Source organism: Zonotrichia albicollis, chromosome 21, assembly GCF_047830755.1.
Source record: "Zonotrichia albicollis isolate bZonAlb1 chromosome 21, bZonAlb1.hap1, whole genome shotgun sequence".
Taxonomy (NCBI): domain Eukaryota; kingdom Metazoa; phylum Chordata; class Aves; order Passeriformes; family Passerellidae; genus Zonotrichia; species Zonotrichia albicollis.
Genome location: NC_133839.1, coordinates 7689231 through 7711886, shown reverse-complemented (window position 1 = coordinate 7711886; position 22656 = coordinate 7689231). Strand labels below are relative to the sequence as shown.

The 22656-nt window shown below is 51.1% G+C and overlaps 3 protein-coding genes across 3 annotated transcripts in view; all 3 read right to left on the bottom strand.

Moving 5' to 3' along the window:
- Window positions 1–3737, bottom strand: part of ABL1 (ABL proto-oncogene 1, non-receptor tyrosine kinase) — an 80097-nt gene extending 76360 nt beyond the window's left edge. Inside the window, exon 1 of the mRNA XM_005495225.4 lies at window positions 3061–3737. Coding sequence (XP_005495282.2) covers window positions 3061–3196 — 136 coding nt within the window. The 5' untranslated portion in view covers window positions 3197–3737. The remainder of the gene's footprint in view (window positions 1–3060) is intronic.
- Window positions 3738–9316: 5579 nt separating this feature from the next.
- Window positions 9317–13346, bottom strand: EXOSC2 (exosome component 2). Its single transcript, XM_005495224.4, has 9 exons — window positions 13172–13346; window positions 12987–13088; window positions 12843–12888; window positions 12492–12581; window positions 12316–12381; window positions 12101–12169; window positions 11069–11245; window positions 10768–10896; window positions 9317–10094 (listed from the first exon to the last, which is right to left on the bottom strand). Exons 1-9 carry the CDS (start codon window positions 13294–13296, stop codon window positions 10014–10016), a joined length of 885 nt encoding a protein of 294 aa, XP_005495281.1. The 5' UTR covers window positions 13297–13346; the 3' UTR covers window positions 9317–10013.
- Window positions 13347–14470: 1124 nt separating this feature from the next.
- PRDM12 (PR/SET domain 12) lies at window positions 14471–22656 on the bottom strand. The gene is made up of 5 exons (XM_074556620.1): window positions 22270–22656; window positions 21298–21488; window positions 20214–20369; window positions 16663–16774; window positions 14471–15757 (listed from the first exon to the last, which is right to left on the bottom strand). The coding sequence occupies exons 1-5, from the start codon at window positions 22481–22483 to the stop codon at window positions 15375–15377; spliced, it is 1056 nt and encodes a 351-aa protein (XP_074412721.1). The 5' UTR covers window positions 22484–22656; the 3' UTR covers window positions 14471–15374.

Genomic DNA, 22656 nt, shown 5'->3' with positions numbered 1-22656 from the left:
CCACACTTTTTTCTCAGCTGATATCCCCAAAAAGCAGTGACTGTAGATTCAACTCTCACCAAGGAAAGCAGAGAGAAAGAACCAAACTTTGCCTTTATAATTCCTCTCAAGTTCAAGCTTGCAAGCAAACTGTGAGCTGGAGTAATCTGCATCAGGGTGAAATTTGTAAAATCCCAGCAAGGGCTACTCTGCTGCCCAGGGTAACGACACGAGCGTGAACTCCAGCTTGTAAAACACCCTCCGTGGGGAAAGCAGCAGCACAAAGAGACAAGCCCAAAACTTGCCCATAGATTACTTTATTCCCCTTAAGGCACTCCTCAATTGTCAGCTCAGGACAAAATTTAGAGCCTTTCTGCATTATTCTCACAGAACATTTGAGCACCAGCAGAGCTGATTTCTGGCCAGTTGCCTCCTTGGCTTTTCAGAAGCCTCTCCATGTGTTGCTTTGGGTGCTACGGAGAGTGCGACGACCGAAAAACGGAATTACTTTGCTAAAAGTTATTTTGCCTTACACTGTTAGTATCTGATAATATTCACCAACCCTTTCAGCCAAATCTGGTACCACTGAAGCAATCCAGATCTTTCACTAAGTGCCTGCTGGATGAGCCTCAGTAGAAATCTGCATGTTCCACCAAACCAGGATCATGAATACATTTATAAAAATAACCCTAAAAGGAGAGCCCTGCTACCAAAAATTCCACTTCTCATGTTTGTTTTATCATAGCCTTTAATACACAAGAACTTCAGACAAGTGCATTTAAGAATTCACCTGTCTCTAGAGGGTTAAGTGGCCCACCATGGAATTTCTCCTAAAGCATTTCTTAGTTATGAAAAGCCAGAAACACAATTTTCCCGGGACAAACCAGTTCCCACAGTGCAACAGAGAAATCAGATACAGTGTTTGGTATTTAGAAGAAACTGTGTAATAACATACTGAAAGGGAAACATGCAAATATTTAAGCCCTGGAAAACCAACAATCTTATTTTTATGAACTACAGCCCATGGCACAATAACTGAATAGAACTGAAGGCATTAAATACTGATCTGTTCATTAATTATAAAGTATGTCACTCTATGTATTGTAAAGGCAAATTACTGAAAGGAAAAGGAAGAACTTTCTAAAACGAACTTTGTTCCCTCTTAATTTGTCCAGATTTTTAATATGGCATTTTTCAGGACAGGAGCAACCCAATCTCAGAAGAGAGCTGAACAAACACCAGTGGTACTGCCTTCTACTGCCAGGACCTGGAAGAACCTTTTCCTCCACTCAAAGGACAAAACTTTTCCTCATGTGTATAAACGAAGCTGATCTTTTGCAATTCTTTAAACAGATGTCCTAGCCCTGATGTCCCCTTTCAAGTTTATTCCCTTCTAAATCAAGACACCAAGGTCTCTCGTGGACATATGGCACATGGACATTAGAGATGCCATTTTTCCTCGTGAATGTGCTGGGATCTGTGACCTCAGGTCACACTGGCAAGAAGTTACCATCTGCCTGTTGCTGTTAGATGATCAAAAAAGAATGTTTCTGGCTTTTCTGCCACAGCAAAGCACCAGAGGGACTAAGAACGTTGTATTGCTTGCAGCAAGTGCTCTGGCTGTACCTCACCTGACCTTGAAACTCTGTCCAAAGTAGTAAAATCAGGAACCAAACTGGGGGTGGAGGAGTGGGTATAACACAGCACTGAAAGCAAGGAAAAATCCAGCAGCAGGTTTGACATCACAGGGACAAGTCAGCCCTGATATTCTCTAACCTTCCCTTAATTACCTCAAGTTTCTTCAGTGCACTAACACTGTATGGGAGAATAAAACACTGAAGTAACTCAAAACAGTAATTCAGCAGGGCAGGGTAAACATGGGATCTCTGTGTGTTTGTTGAACACTGCAGAGAATTCCTTGGGCCCTTCTAGAAACACAGAATGAGAAAAAGCTAGAAAGCAAAGCCCTTTAAAAGAAAGAACAAATCAAAACTTTTCCTCTAACTAGATTGTGTTCTCAGACAGCAAATATTTCAATTTTAATCTCTAAAGATTACAGATGCAGTTTTGCTTTGTTCACAGATAAACTTCCTCTACAGGACAAAACTGTTGCAGAAGCTTTGTCAAAATCATATTCTCCAGTCAAAGAAAGCAGTCAACAACACATCATCTCAAAGAAATCTCTTAAAATTCTAATAATGTATTAGAATTTTTAAAGTGTTGTGCAAAAGCAAGGATTACTCCAAAGTTTAAGCAAAAACAATGCATTTCTGCACCTCACTTCTGCAAAGATGCCTTCAGTTTACAGTTTTGGGAGTGGGAGGGGGTCGTTTGGTTGATTTTTGTTGCTTAAGGAAGAATTTGATGCAGTCACCAAATCTACCTCTGAGTCCTACTGAGTTTTCATTTGGCTTATTTCCTGAGATTCTGAACTCCTCCCATACTTTGCAGACGGGCAGCAAGTGACAGGGTTGCTCTACCCCAAACTTTTGGTCTCTAGCACTTCAATCCATCCCAGCACAGGATGGAGGTTTAACCAGCTATGAGAAACCACTGAGCAAAGCTGCTCCAAATGCCACAAGAAACTCTTTTCACAACAGCAGTAAGTTCACAAACTTTCCAAAATAAAGGCTTTTTTCCCTTCCAAGTAGCAAAGTCCCTTCGGTAAAGATAATTAAAGAACACCTGTGACTGACCACAGCATCACCATTGGCTGAGGCTGGTCTGTACTATGACACAGACAACTCAAAAAGGATCAAACACTTCCCCAGACTGCAAACCAGAACATAACCAAGGCAGAAATTAGAAACTTTTACAGTGTTAAAAAGTTACTTCCTTGCATTTCACCTTTAGCTGTACAATAACCTCTCCTCAGCTTTCGAGCAACCTGACCCAAGTATTTTCTTAAAAAACAAATCACAGAAGATTTGCATTAAGCAGCAAGAGAAAGAAAACAAGACTTCCATAAAGTACATGTCTGTATCTGCTCCATGGTCTTGAATAAATCCATATTGTACCTAGCTCAGCAAACCAAAATTAAACCAAATGGAATAGTTTCTACTACAAATAGAAACTTCTCACCATGTTCCACGAAGACGTTGCAGTGTGGGCCCGCATGCCTCGATGACTCCTTCTTCCCTGCTCCTTTGATGAAGTGCAGGGCAGGCAGACTTGGCCTCCTTTGGTCCCCAAGAACTTTTCCAGGCTGCTGCCCCATAAAGTAACTATGGGCAGCCTTTCCCAGGACGAGAAGTTTCCGAAGAAGTCCGTGATCCCTGATCTTCCAGGCTGGGAAGGAGTTTTGAAGGAGGAAGGTATTCAGGTGGGTGCACTGGCGGCACTCACAGTGGGATAAAGTCACTTGAGGTGAAGAATTAAGACAAATTCCTCCAATGCTCCTGAAGACAGCAACAAGGCTCCTTAGGTGACTTTATGCAAAAAAAAAAAAAAAAGAAAACAGAAAACAAGCAAAACAAACGAGTAAAAGTTCCAACCGCTCAGCAATGACCAAGCAGTACCAAAGTTTCAGGTTGCCATATGTAGTGTGTCTTCCACCGGGTAAAGGAGAATCAGTTCATCTCACAAGCAAGAAACCACACATGGGCTCACCCAGGGCAGGAAACAGCCATTCCCACCACAGCGAGTGACAAGGTTTCTTTTTTTTTCCTCCTTTTCTTTTGCATAGCATTGAGTTAGCAAAGGCCAAAGAGCCACGGGGATTTGGCTTCAAGTATCGCTCAAGTCCAGCAGGGTCAGGTGCGCTGGAACCATGGCAGCTCTCCGGGCGAAGCAGCAGCAGCAGCTCCGGGTGGGCTCCGCACGCTCCCCGGGCTGCAGGGATGGGACCGGGGCTCCTCGGTCACCGGGCTTGGGCTCCTTCCAGCGCCGCTACCTCGGGGCCGGGAGGCCCGGCGGGGCCATGGCGGCGTCGGAGCAGCGCTGGGGCGGCCGGGCCGGCGCCCCGTGCCCGCTGCCTCAGGGGGAGCCGGGCGCGGGGCTGCGAGGCCGGGGAGCTCCGGGAGGCCGGGTCCTGCCCAGCGGCCGGGCCGGGGCAGCCGGGGGGAACCGCGCCGGCCGCATCCCCGGGCGGGCGGGCGGCAGCGGGGCCGGGCGGGCGGAGCGGGGCGAGGGGCCGCGGGTAGCCCGGGGCTGCGGGACTGGCGGGGGGCGGCGGAGGCGGCGAGGGAGATCCCGGAACCCCCGGGCCGGCGGGCGGGCGGTCACATCCCCTTCCGGCCCCTCCTCCTCCGCCGCCCCCGCCTCCCGCCCGATCCCGGCTCCGGGCACCGGCCGGGCGGGGAAGGGCAGGGGAGGCTCCCGGGAGAAGCCTCCGAGCGGCGTGGCCGGCAGGGCGAGGGAGGGGATCCTCCCTTCAGGCGGCCCTGGTGAGGCGCATCTGGAGCGCTGTGCCCAGGGCTGGGCACCTCAGGGCGAGATGGGCGAGGAGCGGCTGGAGAGGGTCCTGTGGGGGCACCCAGAGGATTTGGGGCTGGAGAGGGTCCTGTGAGGGACACCCAGAGGATTTGGGGCTGGAGAGGGTCCTGTGAGGGACATCCAGAGGATTTGGGGCTGGAGCAGCTCTCTGATGAGGAGACACTGCGGAGCTGGGCCGGGTCAGTCTGGAGAAGGGAAGGCTGAGAGGGGATCTCAGCAATCCATGTCAATATCCATGTCAATATCTCCCCGGCGTGTCCGAGGATGGTGCCAGGCTCTCTTCAGTGGTGCCCGGTGACAGGATGAAAAACAATGGACATAAACTAAAACATAAAAAGTTTCCTCGCAACAGGAGGAAGAACTGCTTTGTGTTGAGGGTGGCAGAGCTCTGGTACAGGTGCCCAGGGAGGGTGTGGAGTTTCCCTCTCTGGAAACGTTCCAAACCCACCTGGGCACATTCCTGTGTCACCTGCTCCAGGTGACCCTGCCCTGGCAGGAGGGTTGGGCAGGATGATCTCCAGAGATCCCCTCCAACCCCAACTAATTATGATCCTGGGGAAAAAAACCTGTGAAAAGGCCCCAAAACGCTCATGTGAAAACCCTTACCTCTTTAGAAGGGCCACCCAAGTTGTTTTCCCACAGATCTGACTCTGCAGGGGTCTCAGAGCCTCTGGCCAGCTCTGGATGCTTGCAGAGATGGACAGGGAAGAAGAAATCCTTACAGGATCAGCTGTGTGCACAGCCAGGAATCTGTCACCCTGCTTGCACAAAGGACTTCACCTCCTTATAAATGCTCTCAGCATACACAGAACTCGATACCAAAAGCAGCCATAGAGACCAGTGACAATTGAAAAAATATTTTATTGACCTATTTTTGTGCACCATTTAGTACAAAGATGGAGTTAAACTGCCAAATTCTCCAGCAGGCACTGAGAGTTCCCTGAGCTAAAGAGCAGACCGTGGTGCTGAAGATATTTAGTTTTTCATACATTCTCCAGTTCACCTTGGGGATAAAGAAGGTCAAGGCAGCAGCTTGAGGTCAAGGTGTTTTGGTCAAAGGTCTGTGCTTGCTCCCACTCGACAACAGGAGAACACACAATTGCAATTCTGTGCTGTAGCCTCCTGCTCAGGGCAACCATCTGGACACAGAGCAGCTTGTTTATACTGACTCCTCCCTTGTGACAAATCCAAACACACTCCATGTCTCCTGTGCCATATTCAAAGTCTCTGGCAGACCTGTATTTTTCATCTTCTAACAATAGCATCCAAAATGGAGCACTTCATCCAGCCCTGCGGGATCCTCCATCTCTGCTGTGCCAGGCTGCTCCTACATCACTAATTCTTAGTCAGGAGACTGAGCTCAAACCATTTCTATTGGATTTCTCCATCAATCACTCAGTTTGCAGGTACTGAGACTGGTTGTGCTGCACACACACCCACACAGGAGAGAGAAATTCTCGTGCTGAGGCAAATCCAAGGTCACATCTGTTGAACTCTGTGGAATTTCTCCAGGTTTATCTCAGTAAAGGAGATCAGCTTCTCACTGAGGTGATACAACCCCCTCTGGGCTCCCATGGACTGGAGGAAAGGGAGGAAATGAAGCTGTCAGCACAGGCCAAGCAGCCCAAGAGAAATTTGTTACAAAACCCAATACCAACCATTCTTCACTGTAAAATGAAGACTCTCTTCTGGGTCTGACTGCAGCATCCTGGATAATCTCTCCTACCATGGGCTGAAAGCAGAGTAAACTCCAGAAGACAATCATGGGTCCACAATAGTCAGAAAAACCTTCACCAAATTAAGCAAAAGTCATTCCAAACATGCAATAGAATCACAGAACTGTTTGGATTGGAAGAGACCCTAAAGACAATCATGTTCCATTACCCCTGCCACAGGCAGGGACATCTTCCAGGTTGCTCCAAGCCCTAACCTGTCCTTGAACACTTCCAGGGCTGTGCTGTGGACAGTACAGGCTGTAAATGTGCTCTTCCTGCCTTGCCTGAGATCTGTGCAGAGGAAAGCACTTAGTTTTTATTTAACAGACCAGGTGAGTTTATCATTCAGGCCAACAGGCAGTTATTCCTTCTGACGCTGTGCAATCATAAGCAGCAAAGTGGGGCAGGTCCTTTGCCAGCAGTTCCCAGCCTCTTTCCACTCAGCAGTTTCTCCAAAAGCATTTCCTGTTTCCCAGAGCACTGCTGTGGTTAATCTGGGACAATACAGAGGCAGATGAGTCAGCTGGTCACTCCCAAATATCATGGTGAGATACCTGCCTTCCCCTTCCTGAAGGGTACTGCATGTTCTGCCCCCAGCCCTGCTGCCAGTTTTGTGAACATGACTCTCCTGTTAAACTTGAAAGCTGCCCAGTAGATTCAGAAATTTTTAGAGAAGAAAATAAGAAGAAATTTAGAATTTTTAGAGACAGAAAAGTTGTGTGAATACAGAATAAGTTTTTAAAAAAAGCTTCAGAGGTTTTTTTTTTTTTTAATCAAGTCCATGTACCTGCCACCATTTATTTTTTCCTAAGAGATACTTCAGCACTTTTTCTGTTTACCTCCCATTAAGTGTGGGTTCTCACCCAACAGCTGCAGTGACATTTTCTCCATAACAATATTTTTAAAACTCAACCTCTTCACCAAATAATAAAACTTAGCATGCTAATTAACAGTCCTCAGGAACCTGAGAGAACCATTTCAAGACGTCTCAAATCTCAGTGGGATTTGTCTCTTCTCAGGTCTGTGCAAAGCTTTTTATTTGTACCACTCTCAGCTGAACAGCAAAACTGCATGGCTGGTACAGAAGTAATGCAATAAGCAGCAGTAATTGGATTAATAACCCATTAGCACAAATTTAAAATCTCAGTGGTTATTCCTAGGAGTAAAGGAATCCTTGCTATTAGTACATGAACACTGGCACCAGGAAACAAGGAAATTCTTTTTGCACATGAGTGATATTGTGTTCTTATTCCTACAGACAACACTCACCAGGAAGGGTGAGTTACCAACCCCACCTCTGAGCACAGCTGCACCATGTGTTAACCCTGGAGGAGGCAGCACAGGAGGTGCTACAGCTGCTTTAGTGTCAGACACTGGTGAGCAAAGAAATCAGATTGGTCTGAGCTGTTGTAATGCCTGCATGGGCCTTTTAGTTCCTCACAGAAAAATGAACACTTATTAGGTTATTCTGACCCTCCTTTCAACTACTTTTTTTTATTTATTCTTAAACCAGATAATCCAATCCATAGTTTCTTCCCTTTCACCCTTCCTGCTTAGAAGTTGCCCAGCACAATCCCACAGACTATTTCAAGAATTTAAGGGGCCACTGCTGTTTGCTGGCTTGTTGTTTGGTTGCTGCTGGTTTGCAGAGCTGTGCTGGATGGGAACTGCCAGCAATGACCTTGCTGAAGCCTTGTTACAGAATTTAGGTCTTGGCACAGCACTGGCTGAATGTGCAAAGATCAATAATCACCCCTCATGGTCACTGGGGAACATACTGAGACCTTTGGTTCCCTCCCATCAGGAAAGATCCACAACCAAACCCCACCAGCTGGTGTTCTACTTGGGTTTAAAAACAAAAGTGCCAGGTAATCAGGAGTAAGGGAACTGGATGAGTCACATGCCTCCCCCATTTAACTCATCATTAATGCAAGATATCAGGAATCCTGCAGCAAGCAGGAGGAATCAGAAAGCTCAGAGCTAAAGCAGCCCAGATCTTGAGTTGGTTTTTAGCAGAAATCCTTGAATTTGCCCCTGTAATAAGATAAACAGCTGCTAAATTACAGCATTGGGTAAGGGGGGAAAAAAATGTACTTTTCTAAGTGAAAGATGAAGACTGCTAAAGCTTTTTTAGCCTTTTTGAACCAGTTTTATCAATGGAGGTGTGTATTATGTGGCTACCAGCAGCCTCATGGAGACCTGAAAGTGTCACCATCAACCCTTGGTTTTCAAAATTCCCCAGTCATCTTGAGGATCTGATTGTTGCAACACTTACTAGGAAATCCTCTTAAAACTCAAAAACAGCAATTCCCAGGCCTTGTGTGGAGCATTCCAGTGATACCCCCAAGAAGTTCAGTGCTATTTTCAGAGGCAGCACGGGCAGTTGTGCAGCAGCAGAACGGATTAGCCATGTCCTTGCTTGTCCTTACCCCATTGTGCTTTAGGATCTGGGCAGCAGCGCTGGTGGCAGCCGCCCAGGCCCTGCTGTTTGGAGAAGGGAAGTGCCACAAACGCGATCCAAAGGTGCCATCTAGTGCCTGCTCGGCACAGGGAAAGCGGCCCGAGCTGCAGGGACAGCAACAAGAACTAGAAATTCCCAGGAAAACACCGAGGAAAGAATTTTCCCGTTTGCCTGAAGCAAGAGTGCGAATTTGAAACGTGCAGTTGGATTCAGGGATGTTTTATCATCCTTTTTAGGAATTTAGTGCTGTGGTGCAAGGAGATATTTGCAATACTAATAGATGGAATACAGATATAATAAACCAGCTCTAATACAGCACCTGGAGCTGAGAGGATTCTCAGGGAAAACATCACAATCTTCACAGAGAACATGACTGCCTGCCAACATTTGGCTCAACATGTCCACCTCTAAACACTGGCCTGGAGATCTTCAGCAGTGTCATACTGAGCTCCCTGTCACCCCCAGTCACCTCTGCTTGACTCACCTCTCCAAGGAATCCTGCAGGGAGAAAATGCTTGGAAAATCACTGTGAACACCAGGCAATCCTTACAGAAGAACCCTGTAAGGGCTGAAGAGGAAGGTCAGGTCCTGCTGGGATGAAGGGCAGCAGCTGAAGGGGAGATAAAGCAGTGGAACCATTCCAAGTGTCCTAGCACAAGGAAACTTGAGCCAACCACAGCTCTCAAGCTAGGCTAAAAACAAGCCAATGCACACACTGCTGAAGGACTGATTTGTTTCAAAAAATTTATTGAAATGTAAAATACTTAATACAAAACCATACTGGTGACTCCTCAGAAGAGGAGCTCACCTCTCAGACATAAAAAATGACCAGCAGGATATACACAAACCAGGACTCTGCTTGTCCAGAGCTCCTGGCTCATATGGACAGACACAGCCATATCCCATCTCATACCCCTGAGACATTCAAGCCATGAACAGCCAGACCCAAACTGTGGTTAGCAAGGCTGTGGATACTCCTGTTCTCCAAACACATTCTTAAAAATGAGGGCTTTCAATCAGGGGACAGACTGGCAGATCTGTATCACAAGTAAATTAAAAGCCAAATCATGTTCTGGGGAGAGAGAAACATCACAAAGCAAATCTCTTCCTCTCTGTCATTTTGCACAAATTTCTGGGGCACTAGACACAGCAACAGGTGCTAGGAGACAGGTCCCAGTTGCATCTGATCTTTATAAAGGTCAGATATCAATTTTTCAGGCCGTTGCACTAAAAGGCTGTTGTACTTAAGTACTACTTTGTACTAAAAGGACACAGGAGATATCCTAGGAGTGAGGAATTTTGGTGGTTTCTGAAGTGTGGAATGAATGTTGAGAACTAGAACACTGAAAAAAACCATATAATACTGAGAATCAAAGCTGCCATGCTGGGATTTCAAATGACTGCTTCTGGCCACGTGCCCTATCCTATCCCTCTGAATCCAGCAACCTCTGTCGAGCTTCCAGAACGATCTCCTCTGTCACCTCTGGCTTGAGAATGTCCTTGATCTGCAGTGGAAAGAAGAGCAATATGAGCACCAGGAATCAACAACCACTTCTGCACTCAGTGGGGACACAAAGGTCCCTGGCACACGGCAGCAACCAGCAAGGGAGTTTAGAGGGTTGTGGTGAAAAAAGATCTATGGCAGAGGGTCCAAGGCATAATTAACACCTCATTGGGAATGAAAGCAGAATTCAGATCTCATTTATTTATGGGAAGAGAATTGCCTGTGATAGTGCTGGCAGGAATCACAGTGAAAAGCTGTACAGCAAGAGGGCAAATGGAGGCAGTCCTGCAGCAGTGCAGGATGTGGGTACAGGCATGAGCCTGCTCTCTGTACAATACATGACATTTACTTTTTCATTGCTTCATAAAATGCACTGTACCCTCATACAATGCCAAATTTAACACTGTTCTCACAGGAATTAAAGGGTCCATAATCCCAGTGAGGGATACACAACATCTATCAAAAAGGGACTGATCCCTCTTTAGGAATAGTTAGACTTTGCCAGAGGCAGAACCTTTCAAACTATCCCTGAAATTGTGCAAGGCAACTTATGTTGTGCAGAAGAGGAAAGTTCATACTACAGGATGCTTTGGTAAACTGAAATGAAACTCTGATTTCAGCAGCCTTTCTGTTCCCTCCCCTCAGTGTGGAATAAACACTAGTGGTTCCTGTACCTGATGAGGAAGGGATGCTTCATAGCAATACAGGATGCTGGTGTCAAAGAGCATGATCTTGTGAGTAACCAGAGCCATGATGCAGTTTCGGAGCCGTGAGATCACCTCCCGGTCAGACAAGGGAACTGGCTGAGGAAGGACAGAGGAAAAGGGATGAATGCACAGGGAAATAATGCATGGAGAAAAGTGTTGCTGTGAACCTAACCCAGGATCCTGAAAGCCTCAGGTTACTCAGGTGCCTCTGACTGTGTCAGACAAAAAGCCATCACTGGCAGAAGAGGGCTCACCTCCCTGGACTCACCTCCAGGTTGGCAGTGTAGCCTCCAGCATCGTCATCCTTCTGCTCCGGGGTTGGGTAGATCCAGATGAAGCCATTGTTGCCGAGGATCACGGAGGCACCACAGGGCAGGTCATGGAAATGAGTCTTCTGCCGTTTCACAAGGGAGGGAGAGACCTGAACCAGCACTCCCTGGGCAAGCTGGAGAGCAGACCACAAACTCAACATGAGAGACATCATGAGCCACCACATAACACCAAGTCACTGATACACACTCATTCCATTCCTAGCCTAGGAACAACTCTGTTTTAACACCTTTTCCTGTGAAACAGTGAATGTAAAACCTGCCTGCCTCTGGGAGCGCTGGGAGGATTAGCTAATGCCTGTGCAGCCCTTTGAAGATGAAGAATACTCTAAGTGCTTAGCGCAAATGTTAATAATATCTTGATCGTAACTACACATCAACCATCCCTGCAGAAAAATGAGGAGTCAGAGGCCCAATTTAGCAGAACATTTTCCCTCATAATCCAATCACTGTCCTTCACCCTTTGTGCAATAAGCACACTTCCCTTTCATCTTTTAAGTGCTAATACCCTTGGTCTGGTAATCCCAAACTGCAGCCTACGCTCCAACGGCCCCTTGGCTTATTTCAATGCACAAAACCAGAGATAAATGCCAACTGTGTAAAGCCTAAAATAGAGCCCTGGGGAGAAGAACAAGTCACAGGGGCAACAGCCAGCAGAAGAGGAGTGAGAAGATCTCTCCACAGGATTTAATTCCCAAGTGGCTAGTGGGGAAAACAGAACTAGCAGGCTGAAACTGTGGATAGGGAGAGCAGTGGATCAAAGAGCAACTCAAGGACACCTCCTTTGTTTTGGGGAAACTCTGCTTGGTGGTCCCATGGAAGAGCAAAGAGTCTTCCTGTCCTGCAGGAATGGGTTATAACAACATCCTGCTCTACTCTGTAGCTGTTTTCTTAACAAAGCCTCCAAAAGGCCTTATACAAATCAGCTGGTGCAGAATGAACCCAGGATCAAGGGCTTTGGAATAACTCACCTTCCCATACTTCAGGCTCCGGGTGTGCAGTGACACAGCTCCATCAGAAAATATAGACTGGACCTCTGCCTGTTGGTGCCACTTAAGGAAACAGGGTCCCTAAGGCTGCCCAGTGCCACCCCAGCATAGCTCTCACCCCCAGCCAGGCCAGCCAAGCTCTCCCTGCTCTTCCCACGCCCTTGGCTCTTCTGTCAATGGGAGCAGCAGAAGGATACACTGATGAGATCCCCTTCCTGCAGGTAGTCCCTCATTGCAAGCTCATCTTCTGCTGATTTCCTTCTCTGAAATATCACAAGGAAAGTTACATGTAGCCCAGAATGAGAAAACACCCATCAGTAGCTCTTGGTGGGGGACCTTAGGATGCCATGCAAAACACAACCAGCTCACTCACCAGCTCCCCACCAGGTAAATTTATAGACGACAGCAACAGGACTGAATCCAGCCTGGAATTTGTTTCCACTTTCCATCGCTTCTGCTGAACCTAAGGGGGAAAAAATCACCCAAGCTTTATGGGTACACACTCAAAAACTGAATGGGACCTACAGCTTACCAAAGTGCAGGAGGGGACAGCTCTGCTGGCTTCTTCCAGCCCCATCCCAGTTAAAATCCACACGCTCCCAGTACCCTGAGCAAGGACACTGATGTGTGTCAGTGTTTTAGGATGCCGGGAAGCGCTTAGAAGTGGGACTGAGCCACAACCACCCTCCTCCTCCTGGGCACCGCGGCAAACAGGGGGTTTTACCTCCGTAATCCTGCCGACCACGATGTCGCCGATCTCGCCGTTGTACCTGGGGCAGAGAGCGGCGGTCACACACCTCACACCTCACCTCCCTCACCCGGCCGAGCCAGGCCCCGCTGCCGCCCGCCCCGCCGCGGCCGCGCTCACCTGGCCTTCAGCGCCCTGACACACACCAGCTTGTTCACCCTCTCCACCACGCCGGCCACCGAGGCGATCAGCTTGTCGTCCTCCACATAAGTACCGTGGCCCCTGCGGAGAAACAGCGAGCTACCTAAGGACAGCCCGAAGCCGCGCCACCCCGCCGCCGCCTGCTCCTCCGGCGCTGCCCGCACCTCATGTATCCCGTGTCCGTGGTGATGGTGTCCCCCGGTGCCACCAGGTGCTTCTCGCCGCCCCGGAGCGCGCTGGAATCCAGGGGCGCGCGGGCCGCCGGCAGCCTCATGGTGACCGCCGCCATCTTGGCCCCGCCACACGCGTCTTCCGCCCGCCATGTTGGCTGCTGGCGAGAGCGCGCCTGAGGGCGCGGGCGGCGCCATCTTAAGTGAGGGCAGCAGGGGCGGTGACTGGGCAGCCATGTTTGTTTCTGGCAGCGGAGAGCCTCTCTGGCTTCGCTCCGGTGAAACCCAAGGGGGACCGCGGCCATTTTTAGTGCGGGCAGCTCCCGGCCGTGACCCGCTCTCTCAGAACCTGCCCGGCAAACCAGGGGGAAGCCCGGGAACCCTCCCCTCCACCGGGCCCCACAGCCCGGGCCGAGGCGGGGAGCAGCACGGCCCTTTCGGGTGCCCCTCACACACGATGTCCCTCCGAGGGCAGTCCTCTGACGCCCTCCCCAGCTGGCCGGCGCTCACGCTGGGCTCAAACATCCCCCCGGGGCTCGGCCCTGAGCCCTTCCCCTCGGCCGAGCTGTGCCGGCACGAACTGATACGTCCGTGGAAAAGTTTCAAGCACTGGTTCGGATTTAGGGCTGCAGAGGAAATGCCAAAAGCAGCCCACCATGAGATGACCGCCCTCAAATATGTCCCTTCCAGCAGGGCTTGCACCTGTGTCCCATCACAGCCGAAATACGGGCACTAATTCATGGAATATATCAAAGGATGGCAGTAGCTGTGGCTTTATAAGGGACTGTACAAGTTCACAAGAATAGGGACTGGCAGGGTGGAATCACTAGATAGCACCAGCTCCAAAGTGAGTCAGCCCTTACCCCAGCTTCCAGACCTGAAAAATGGCTTCTTTAGCCAAAAACTGAGGGTTTTTCCCCTCCCAGATGCACTTCTTGGTCCAACAGATGACTACACATCTCCTCAGTCACAGATTGTTGTGTTTGTTAAGACCTTCACTCATCCCAATACACACATTCTTCCCTGGCACATAAAATAAAGCTCTTCATGCAATCCCTCTTCTAAATGATAAATGTTCCAAGTAATTTTTATTTAGAATACAAGAAAAGTACAAATGTATTTACACTGTGTACATATACAATCAAATAATATATAATATCAAAGTCTTGTAAATAATGTTTACATAAATATTTACAAAGTTAAAGTGACAGTTTGGGGTTTTTTTTCTTTTGTTTTTGTTTATTTTCTTCTGGAAGTGAAACACGGTTTGTGAGAACTTTATACATCTTAGACTTATAATTAATATTAGAATACCTTTTTTTTTTTTTTTAAGATTTATGATACACAGCTCTCCTCCGCAGTGTGGGGACTCCAGAGGGCGCTTAGAGTTGTCCTTGGGGACAGAGCTGGCCCGGGGACAGGTTTTCTCTGTCCCCAGAGGGCAGTAGCAGTTCCAACCAAAATGTTCCTTCAGAGCTGGGAAAGGGATGGGGAGAACAGCTGCAAGGGCTGGAACGGCCACAGCCCGGCAGAGCTCAGGGTCCCCACAAATCCTGCCTGTGGATGGGCATTCCCAGCTGGCACGGTGTCCCCCCTGCCCACAGCGTGGCTTGGAGCAGTGACAGACCCCAGTACTGGGCTCCGGCTGGAGCAGGGCAGGGAGAGGGGGCTCGGGTGCAGGAAAATGCAAATGTTCATTAACTCCAGGCTCCCAAGCAGGGAAAGGTGTCCCTTAGAAGGAACCACCAGGACCAAAGCCACTCCCAGGGCAAACAGGTATGACTGGGGTGGCCACATCAGGGCTGTGCCAACCTTTCACTGGGGCACATGTCTGCTAGAGCAGAGGAGGACACATAAGAGGAATTTTTCTTTCTTTCTACCAAATTATCTGTAAAACCCAGGCACAACTCCTCCAAGCCTGGCTTTTCGGCTCCCCCAGTCCTCCCCCAGTGCACTGGTAAACCCACACAAACCCACAGCCCACCCTGTGCCACATCTCCCTGGGGATGAACTCCCACAACTCAGCTGCACAGCTGGGGCCTCCTTTTCTGCCGACCCCCTGCAGTCAGCAATGCCCAAAAAACAACCCAACACTCTCCAAGACACAAAGCAGCTCAGCCAAGGGCCATTCCCCCAGTTCATCGCATGTCTCAGCATCAGTCTCTGCTGTCCCAAATCCTGCTGCCACGCCGGGGCTTCACAGCACCATGGTGGGGATGTGATGGGCCAGGGAGGCAGGGTGGGGCACGGGCAGGGCGGGCGAGTGGGCCTGCAGGGAGGCGTTGGGGGGCCGGTGGCGGGCGCTTTTCTGGTGCGCCCGCAGCCCCGCCAGCTGGGAGTAGGCACTTTGGCAAACCTGGCACTTGTAGGGCCGCTCGCCCGTGTGCAAGCGGACGTGGTTGCGGAGCGTGGAGGACTGGCTGAAGCGGCGGTTGCAGAAGCGGCACACGAAGGGCTTGTCCAGGGTGTGGATGCGCATGTGGGAGCGCAGGTTGCTGCGGGAGTTGAAGCCGCGGTGGCAGATGACGCAGCGCATGCGCCCCGTCGTGCTGGCCCCCGTCTCCACCGCGTGGAAATCCTCTGGGGACAACAGGACATAGTCAAGCGCTGCCCTCCAGCATGGCAGCTCACCCCACCACAAGTGCCTGAGGTGCTGGGTGCTCTGGAAAATCCCCACTGCCCTCTTGCTAGCTCCCTGCTGCTGAGGTCACCTATCCTGGCTGGCTCTTAGGATTTTGGGATGCAGCCAGTGCTGGGAATGCACTCTGCCAGGTTTAGGTAAGGGGATCATTCAAGCTGAGCTGAACAAATCCCTTATAAATGGGCACAAAACCAATTTTCCCCTCCCTGGGCTGCAGCAGAGCTGGAGGAGGTGGGTGCAGGAACTCTCAGGAACCCCCAACCACACTGTCGATCTCCTGCCCCAGTCCCAGCTTCTCCCCTCACTCTGCTGGGCTCAGACATGGCTCTCTGAGAGTGGGGAGCAGAGTCAGGGAGCACAGAAGTGGCTCCAAACACAGCCTGAGCTCTGCTGTGCCACGGAGAAGCACCTCAGGGAGCCACTGAGATGAGCAGAGAGCAAAAGCCCAAGGAGAGAAAGCACTCATGTGTTCGTGGTTAAGATCCCTTAAATGCAGAGTGTGGATGCAGAGTCTGCACCTACTTGGTGTTTCACGGGGTGTTGGGCCTGCCTTGCACTCACACCTTCACTGCTCCTCCCTGCCTGGCTGGGTCAGGCAGTGACTGCCAACACCCCACCAGCAACAGCCATGGGCAGACTGGCCTAGAGTCATTGCCCCGAGTTACTGAGGATCTGCTCAAGTGCTACAGATCATTTCATAGTCCCTGTGCTTGTCCTCAGAGAACTGGGATATCTGACATACCCTGGGACGTCCCTGCCTTGTGCCCACCCAATGGCATTAGAGCTGGGCTCAGGGTGAGCAGGCAGGGATGCTACACCCTTGGCTCTTTCTGATGTTACCTACCATGTTTGTTCTTCTTCTGCTCCTCTTCCAGCCCAGGCACACCTGGGATGCCCAGGAAGGTGTTGTGGGAGTTCCCATACCAGACCAGCAACTCTTGGTCTGGAGGAATCATCTGGAAAGAGAGATAAAGAAAGGGTTGTTGGGAGGGGCAATGAACATCCATCCCTGCTCTGATCCATTGGGACCTACCCTGGCTGTGCCCCATTTCTGTGAGACCCTGCTGCCATCTGGGACCTGCCAGCAGTCCCCAACACCCACAGGCAGGCACAGAGCAGCCCAGGATGCAGCACTGGAGGTGATGGCACAGCTCAGCACCAGCACAAACACTCCAGGCTCTCCCCTAAGACTGGTACAAATATATTTACAGGCAAATATGCAGCTACAGAGCAAAGGCACAGATCTGGAATCTCTGGAGTGCAGGACCCAGAGGTCCCAGCAGCTTGGGGAGACCAGGACAGGGTGGAACACAGAGACAGGGAGAAAAAAAAACATTTGTGAAGCCACACAAGTGACAGAGACTAAAGCAAAGAGATGGGACATGGAGCCCTCAGGGCTCCAGCAGAGCATTTTCTCTTTGGACAGAGCCATCAGCACCCTTCAGTTGCAGGGCACAGGCAGCACCTCCCACACACCCATCCCTGCTGGGGCTGATTTTAGAAGGTGGAAATGCAGATCCACCAGCAAAGGGCTCATCAGCCCTCAGAGCAGAGGTGAGCTCGGAGCTGCTGTCAGAGACCATGGCTCAGGTGTGAAGCGCTGCTTATATCCCTCACCAAAGCTGCCGTGCCTGCAACAGCCCAAGGACAGCCACAGGAGCAGGACAGAGGTTTTGCCTCATCCACGCTCCCATTTCCCTGCAGTGATGGGATTTTCCTGTCCCTGCTGTGTTCCCGCATGGCCGGGGCGAGCGGCTGGGAAACGCCGCTCACGGCTCCCCTCGTGCAGCAGCCCTGGCTGGGGAGATGGATCCTCTCAGACCAGTTCAAACAACACTAATAACATCATCACTTCATTAAAAAATACATATTTTCCCTAGCAGTCCCTACTGTTAAGAACCTAATTTAGAAATAGGAACGTCCTGCGTTTTGGAGGATGGCTTTCTGTACACTGAGCATGTTAGATCCAAATAGAACATCATCCACATGAAACACGGATGCTAAGTTCAACCACCTCAACACTGAACATATGTTGAATTTACAGCATCTGAAATAAATAGGAATTTGACTTCATATCTTTGTCCCTCTGCATAAAGACCACACTGGGCTGCAGAGGAGGAATTTGGGATTCAGAGGAAGCCAATATCCTTTTGCATCCCAAACTGACAACACTGTTTCTTGCATTATTTACTCTTAAGAGAAAATTAGCCATTTTTAATACAAGCAAATAAAATACTGCTGAAAGGAAAAAACAATCTGCATGGGTGCATGCATGGGTGTGTGGTTCATTCTGCTGAAGCCGCTGCAGCCCCACCAGCAGCAGGTGAGCACTCATGTGCACACACCCCAAAGCAAATTCAAATTGCCTCCCAGAAATCTTGTGGCCCTCAGATCAAAGGCCAAAACTTTCTGCCTTAGCTTTATTTTCCAGCAGCAACAACTTGGTATTGCTGAGAAAGAGGATGGGAAAAACAAATCAGCAAATAAGGGCAGGAACAGGCAAAATGCATTAAAATATCCAAGGTAAATAGGGAAAAAAGCACCATATCAATCTGGATTTTTGGTATGTTGGTGAGAAAGGCATCCAAAGAGATGGATTCACTGGTTGGGAAGCCACCAGGGCTGGTAGGGGATGGAGGGTGACAATGGCTATGCAAGGACACCTCTGGTGCTGAGCAGGGCAGTGCCTAAGTTCGGGTCAGAGTGTGCATGCCCTGCCGAGCTCGAGGAGCAGTGTGACAGCAGGGACCCTTCATGCCCACCTCCTCCCACACATCACTTGGGGTTCTGCACTCTCAGCATCTCAAATTCACTGCTTGTCCCAAGAGAATTAAACTCATCCTGCTCCACTGCTCACTGCTTCAGCCCTAGGAGCAAGCCCACAGCTGGATCAAGGCTATACCCAAACATTCATTCACCCACCCTCTCTTCTGTGCCTGCACCAGGTGTAAAAACCACAGCTGTGTTCCTAATTACACCATAGCTACCTGGGATTATTCTACTTATTTGCATAATTTAAGAACAGTAGTAAAAAGTACTTTAAGTGCTGTCACAACAGGAACAACTGCCCACAGGAATATCAGGTCTTAAAACTAGAAACACCTGGAGCCTGTTGTCCAGCAGAAGAACAGCAGGGAAGTGCTTGGAGCTCTTGGGAAAGGTGGCGGAGCCCAAAGGGCACACGGGACCCTCCAGCAGGAGGAGAGAATATCTGATTCTCTTCCTACCCACCCATTCTCCTTTGCCACCCCGTGGCAGCAATCCCTCACCCAGCCCTGCCGTGGTCCTGTGCCATGGAGCATTTGGGTTTGTGCTGCTCTGTGAGCCAGTGCAGGAGCCTGGACAGATCCAGAGCGCTGCCTGTGCCCACGGAGCCAGCAGGCACTCATGGTCATTCCCAGCTGAGACCCTCTCCCACTGCAAACACTCCCCAGGTGAGACTCTGAGCCTGATACTGGAGCAACACAATCGCAGTGCTAGTCTGGGATGGACTGGGATGTGTCCCCTCTTGTCACTCTTTAAGCCAGAGCTGTGGCACAGGGCCTTGTGCAGCTCTTTTCAGGCTTTACACCCCAAGCCACCACCTTTCTCCACCTGCAATAGCACTGGGTTATGGGGACACTGCCTGGTCCCCACCATCACACTGCTCTGGCACTGTGTGATTTGCATGCACATGTCACCAATAATGCCAGGGAGCTGACACCCACCTCCATCCCAGAGTCTGCTGTAGGGAGCTGTGGGCACCCTTCAGCCATCACCCCACTGCACAACAGCCTGTGCCACCCCTGGGACCCTGTGCCACCCCAGCACTTCATGCAGGAGCACAGGGGTGAGGGGGCAGGAAGAGCCCCCTCCCCACAGGGTAAAGCCCAAGGCAGAACTGCACCAGCCCCACTCCCTGCCCTCCCCATGGCTCCCTGCACAGCCAGAGTGATGCCCAGGCAAAGTGCAGAGTCAGGCACAGCCTGCGTTCAGCACCTGGGTTTCACAGAACCTCCCAAACTATAAAGAAGCAGGTTCTGCACAAAATCCCACTTTTTCAATAAAGCATCCAAGCCCTGTCCTTGCCCAAAGCTCCATATCAGGAGAACTGCAGCTCTTTCCATGCTTTACACCCCAAACAAGGATCTACTCTCGCCCTGTTCAACACACATCACTCCATGAGCCCACAGGAAGAGGGCAGAGAGGAGAAGAGACCTTTACTATTCCCTGAAACGACCCTTCCATGTCATTTCTACCTCTGCTGGTGGATCTGAGTACCAAGGATGGAAATGCTGCCGTGTCCTTCCACGGACAAAGAACCCAAAGAACAAGGGAGGGAGAGTCTGCAGGGTGGGGGATCCCACCACCCTACTGTTCTATTGCAGATTCCCATTGCCCTTCAGCCCCACTTACCTCAATGGCCTTGTAGAAGATGCTGTTCCCGATCTGGACCACCTCGAGGTTCTGCTCCTGCTCATTCCGTGCACATTTGATGTAGGTCATCCAGCTGCGGTGATCCTCCTGGCTGGCATCGATGAAATACCGCACGGTGCCATCCTCATTGAACACCTGTGAGGGCAGAGAGGGCTTGGTAGTGATGCTGCCCACGGTGGGCTGAGCCTCTCCACCCCTGGGACAAGCTCAAAGCCAGCAGAGCCTCGGGGCTGAGATCCTGACAGCAGCTGGAGATGCTAAACCCTTCCTGCTCGTGGTGCTGGACTGAGAAATATGCCCTGCTCTCACTGGCATGGCTGGTCCTGCCAGCCCCTATCTCCCTGCATAACCTTCCTCAATTTCCCTTCTCATCAGAGCCCCAGCAGCAGCTCAGCCCCAGAGGAAGGGGCTGTTCACCATCCTGCAGCTGCCATGGGAGCAGGAGAATCCCTGGGTGGAAGGGAAAGGTGCATGCCAGGCCTGGAAAGATGCTTAGCAGGGTGCCAAAAATGATAAGGCAAGTTTCTGCTAGGCATAAAATTACAATAATAATTAACAATTGCAAGTCTGAGTCAAACAAATAAAAATAAAAAAAAAAAAGGGGAAAACCCTCCCTACTGGCTGTGCTTTAGTGCACAATGTCCTGGCATCTCAGATCCCCCCAAACTCCACGGTTTCATTCGGGATTAACCTCACCAGGGCTGGGGCAAAGCAGGGGGCAAGGGACAGGGCAGAGCTGATTTTGTCCACTGTGGCCAGTGCAGGCAGCAACCAGTCGGGTGTTCCACCAGGACGGGATGGGCAGGGCAGGGCGTGATCCGTCCGCACGGGACCCGAGCAACAGCATCTCGGGGCTCCTCTGTGGGCTGGCTGCACCCCGAGGGCTGGGGAGACCTCATCCTTCTCCTGCAAGGGGTTCCTAAACCCATCTGGCCAGATATTTGCGTGAATGGGGAAACTGAGGCACAAGGACAGTGCTCGGTGGTGCCCAAGCACGGGACAGAGCCCCAGGACCCCGTCCCTGCTTCTCCCCGGACCAGTCGGGGTTCGGGGGGGTCGTTACCTCCCACATGAGGTTGTTGTTCTTGCACAGGTCCACATGTTCGGGGGAGATGACCCTGCCCGTGAACGGCCCCATCTCGGTGCCAGCCTTGATCCAAGTCTTGGAGAAGATGCCGAGCCCTTCCCCGGGGATGGAGCTCTGGGCGATGATCACTTCCGACGGCAGCACCAGGCTGGAGAGCTTCTGCACCTCTGCGAGGGGGGAGAGCAGCTCAGAAAGGGACAGGGCTGGGGGAGAGGAGGGAGATCGGGGGCGGCGGGGACCCCGCCCCAGCCCAGACCCGGGGCTGAGCCTTTTAAACGCCCAACCGGGCTCCCACAAAGCGCTACAAGGTTCCCCCGGGGCATTGAGGAGGTACCTGGGAAAAGCATCCCGGGCTGGGCGAGGGAGCGGGGCTGGGAAAGGAGGTTAAATGGTGTCTATTTCGGCCCATCCAGCAATTTGTCATGCTGTTAAAGTGATCTGCATTCATTAAACTCAACTAGAAAGAAATTGCTAATTCTAAATTCATTAGTCCTTTAGGAATGCTGTAGCGGTACATTGTGCCTGAATGGCGCGAGGGCTTGTTTAAAAGGGCCCAGGAATTCCTCTTACAAAATGGGGAGATGAGATGGTTGACATATCGTGAATGGAAATGGAATTAGCCTTCATGGTAAATTAAGAGAGGAACAGAAATCCGAGAGGGGGAAAAGGGAGCTGGGACGCCCCGGCGATGCCGGGGCGAGAGAAAAGATATTGTCCCGGGCGGCTGAATGCGGGACGGCCCCGGCCCCCCCAGCCCGCGGTTTAAGTGGGAACTTTCTCAGGTCAAGCCCAAGTTAACCAAATGAATTTAAAGCCCTTTTTCCCCAGTCCCACGCCTGGGGAGAGCGGGGCGCCGGGACCGCATCCCGCCGCCGGGCTCCGGGAGCCGGCCCGGGGCCCATGGGGGAAACCGGGGGGATCGGGGAGGCTCCGGGGGGGGTCACTCACCTCCGGAGAAGGACTGAGCCAGCACTTCGGCCGTGAACGCTGTCTTGGGGCTGCTCTTCTCCTCGAAGAGCTGCTCGCCCAGGACGTTTCTCCAGCGGCCGTAGAGGAAGCTGTGCAGGATGTCGGAGGTGATCACCTCGGCCAGCGAGAGCCCCTGCGGCTTCAGCCCGGGCTTGAGGACCAGGGCCTCGGCGGGCAGCACCGAGCCCATCATGGGGGCGAGGCGGCGGGGCCAAGCGCGACGGGGCCGGGCGCGACGGGCGGTGGGCGGCGGGCTGGGCTCCGTTCGGCTCGGCGGCTCCCGCCCGGCTATATATGAGCTTCATTGACCCTCCTAATTGGTTATTAATGACCTCCCTGACGTTGGCGGAGAGACTGGGGCTGCCG

What these genes read in the sequence shown, in the direction of transcription:
- EXOSC2 (XM_005495224.4), bottom strand. Translation starts at nt 13,296, where the DNA reads ATGGCGGCGGTCACCATGAGGCTGCCGGCGGCCCGCGCGCCCCTGGAT. An exon ending in ATTTACCTGGTGGGGAGCTG is followed by an intron (nt 12,382 to 12,491) that starts GTGAGTGAGCTG and finishes GTGATATTTCAG; the next exon opens with AGAAGGAAATCAGCAGAAGA. An exon ending in GGAGCCTGAAGTATGGGAAG is followed by an intron (nt 11,246 to 12,100) that starts GTGAGTTATTCC and finishes TCTGCTCTCCAG; the next exon opens with CTTGCCCAGGGAGTGCTGGT.
- PRDM12 (XM_074556620.1), bottom strand. Translation starts at nt 22,483, where the DNA reads ATGATGGGCTCGGTGCTGCCCGCCGAGGCCCTGGTCCTCAAGCCCGGG. An exon ending in GGCTCAGTCCTTCTCCGGAG is followed by an intron (nt 21,489 to 22,269) that starts GTGAGTGACCCC and finishes CCCCCCTCGCAG; the next exon opens with AGGTGCAGAAGCTCTCCAGC. An exon ending in TCTTCTACAAGGCCATTGAG is followed by an intron (nt 16,775 to 20,213) that starts GTAAGTGGGGCT and finishes CTCTCTTTCCAG; the next exon opens with ATGATTCCTCCAGACCAAGA.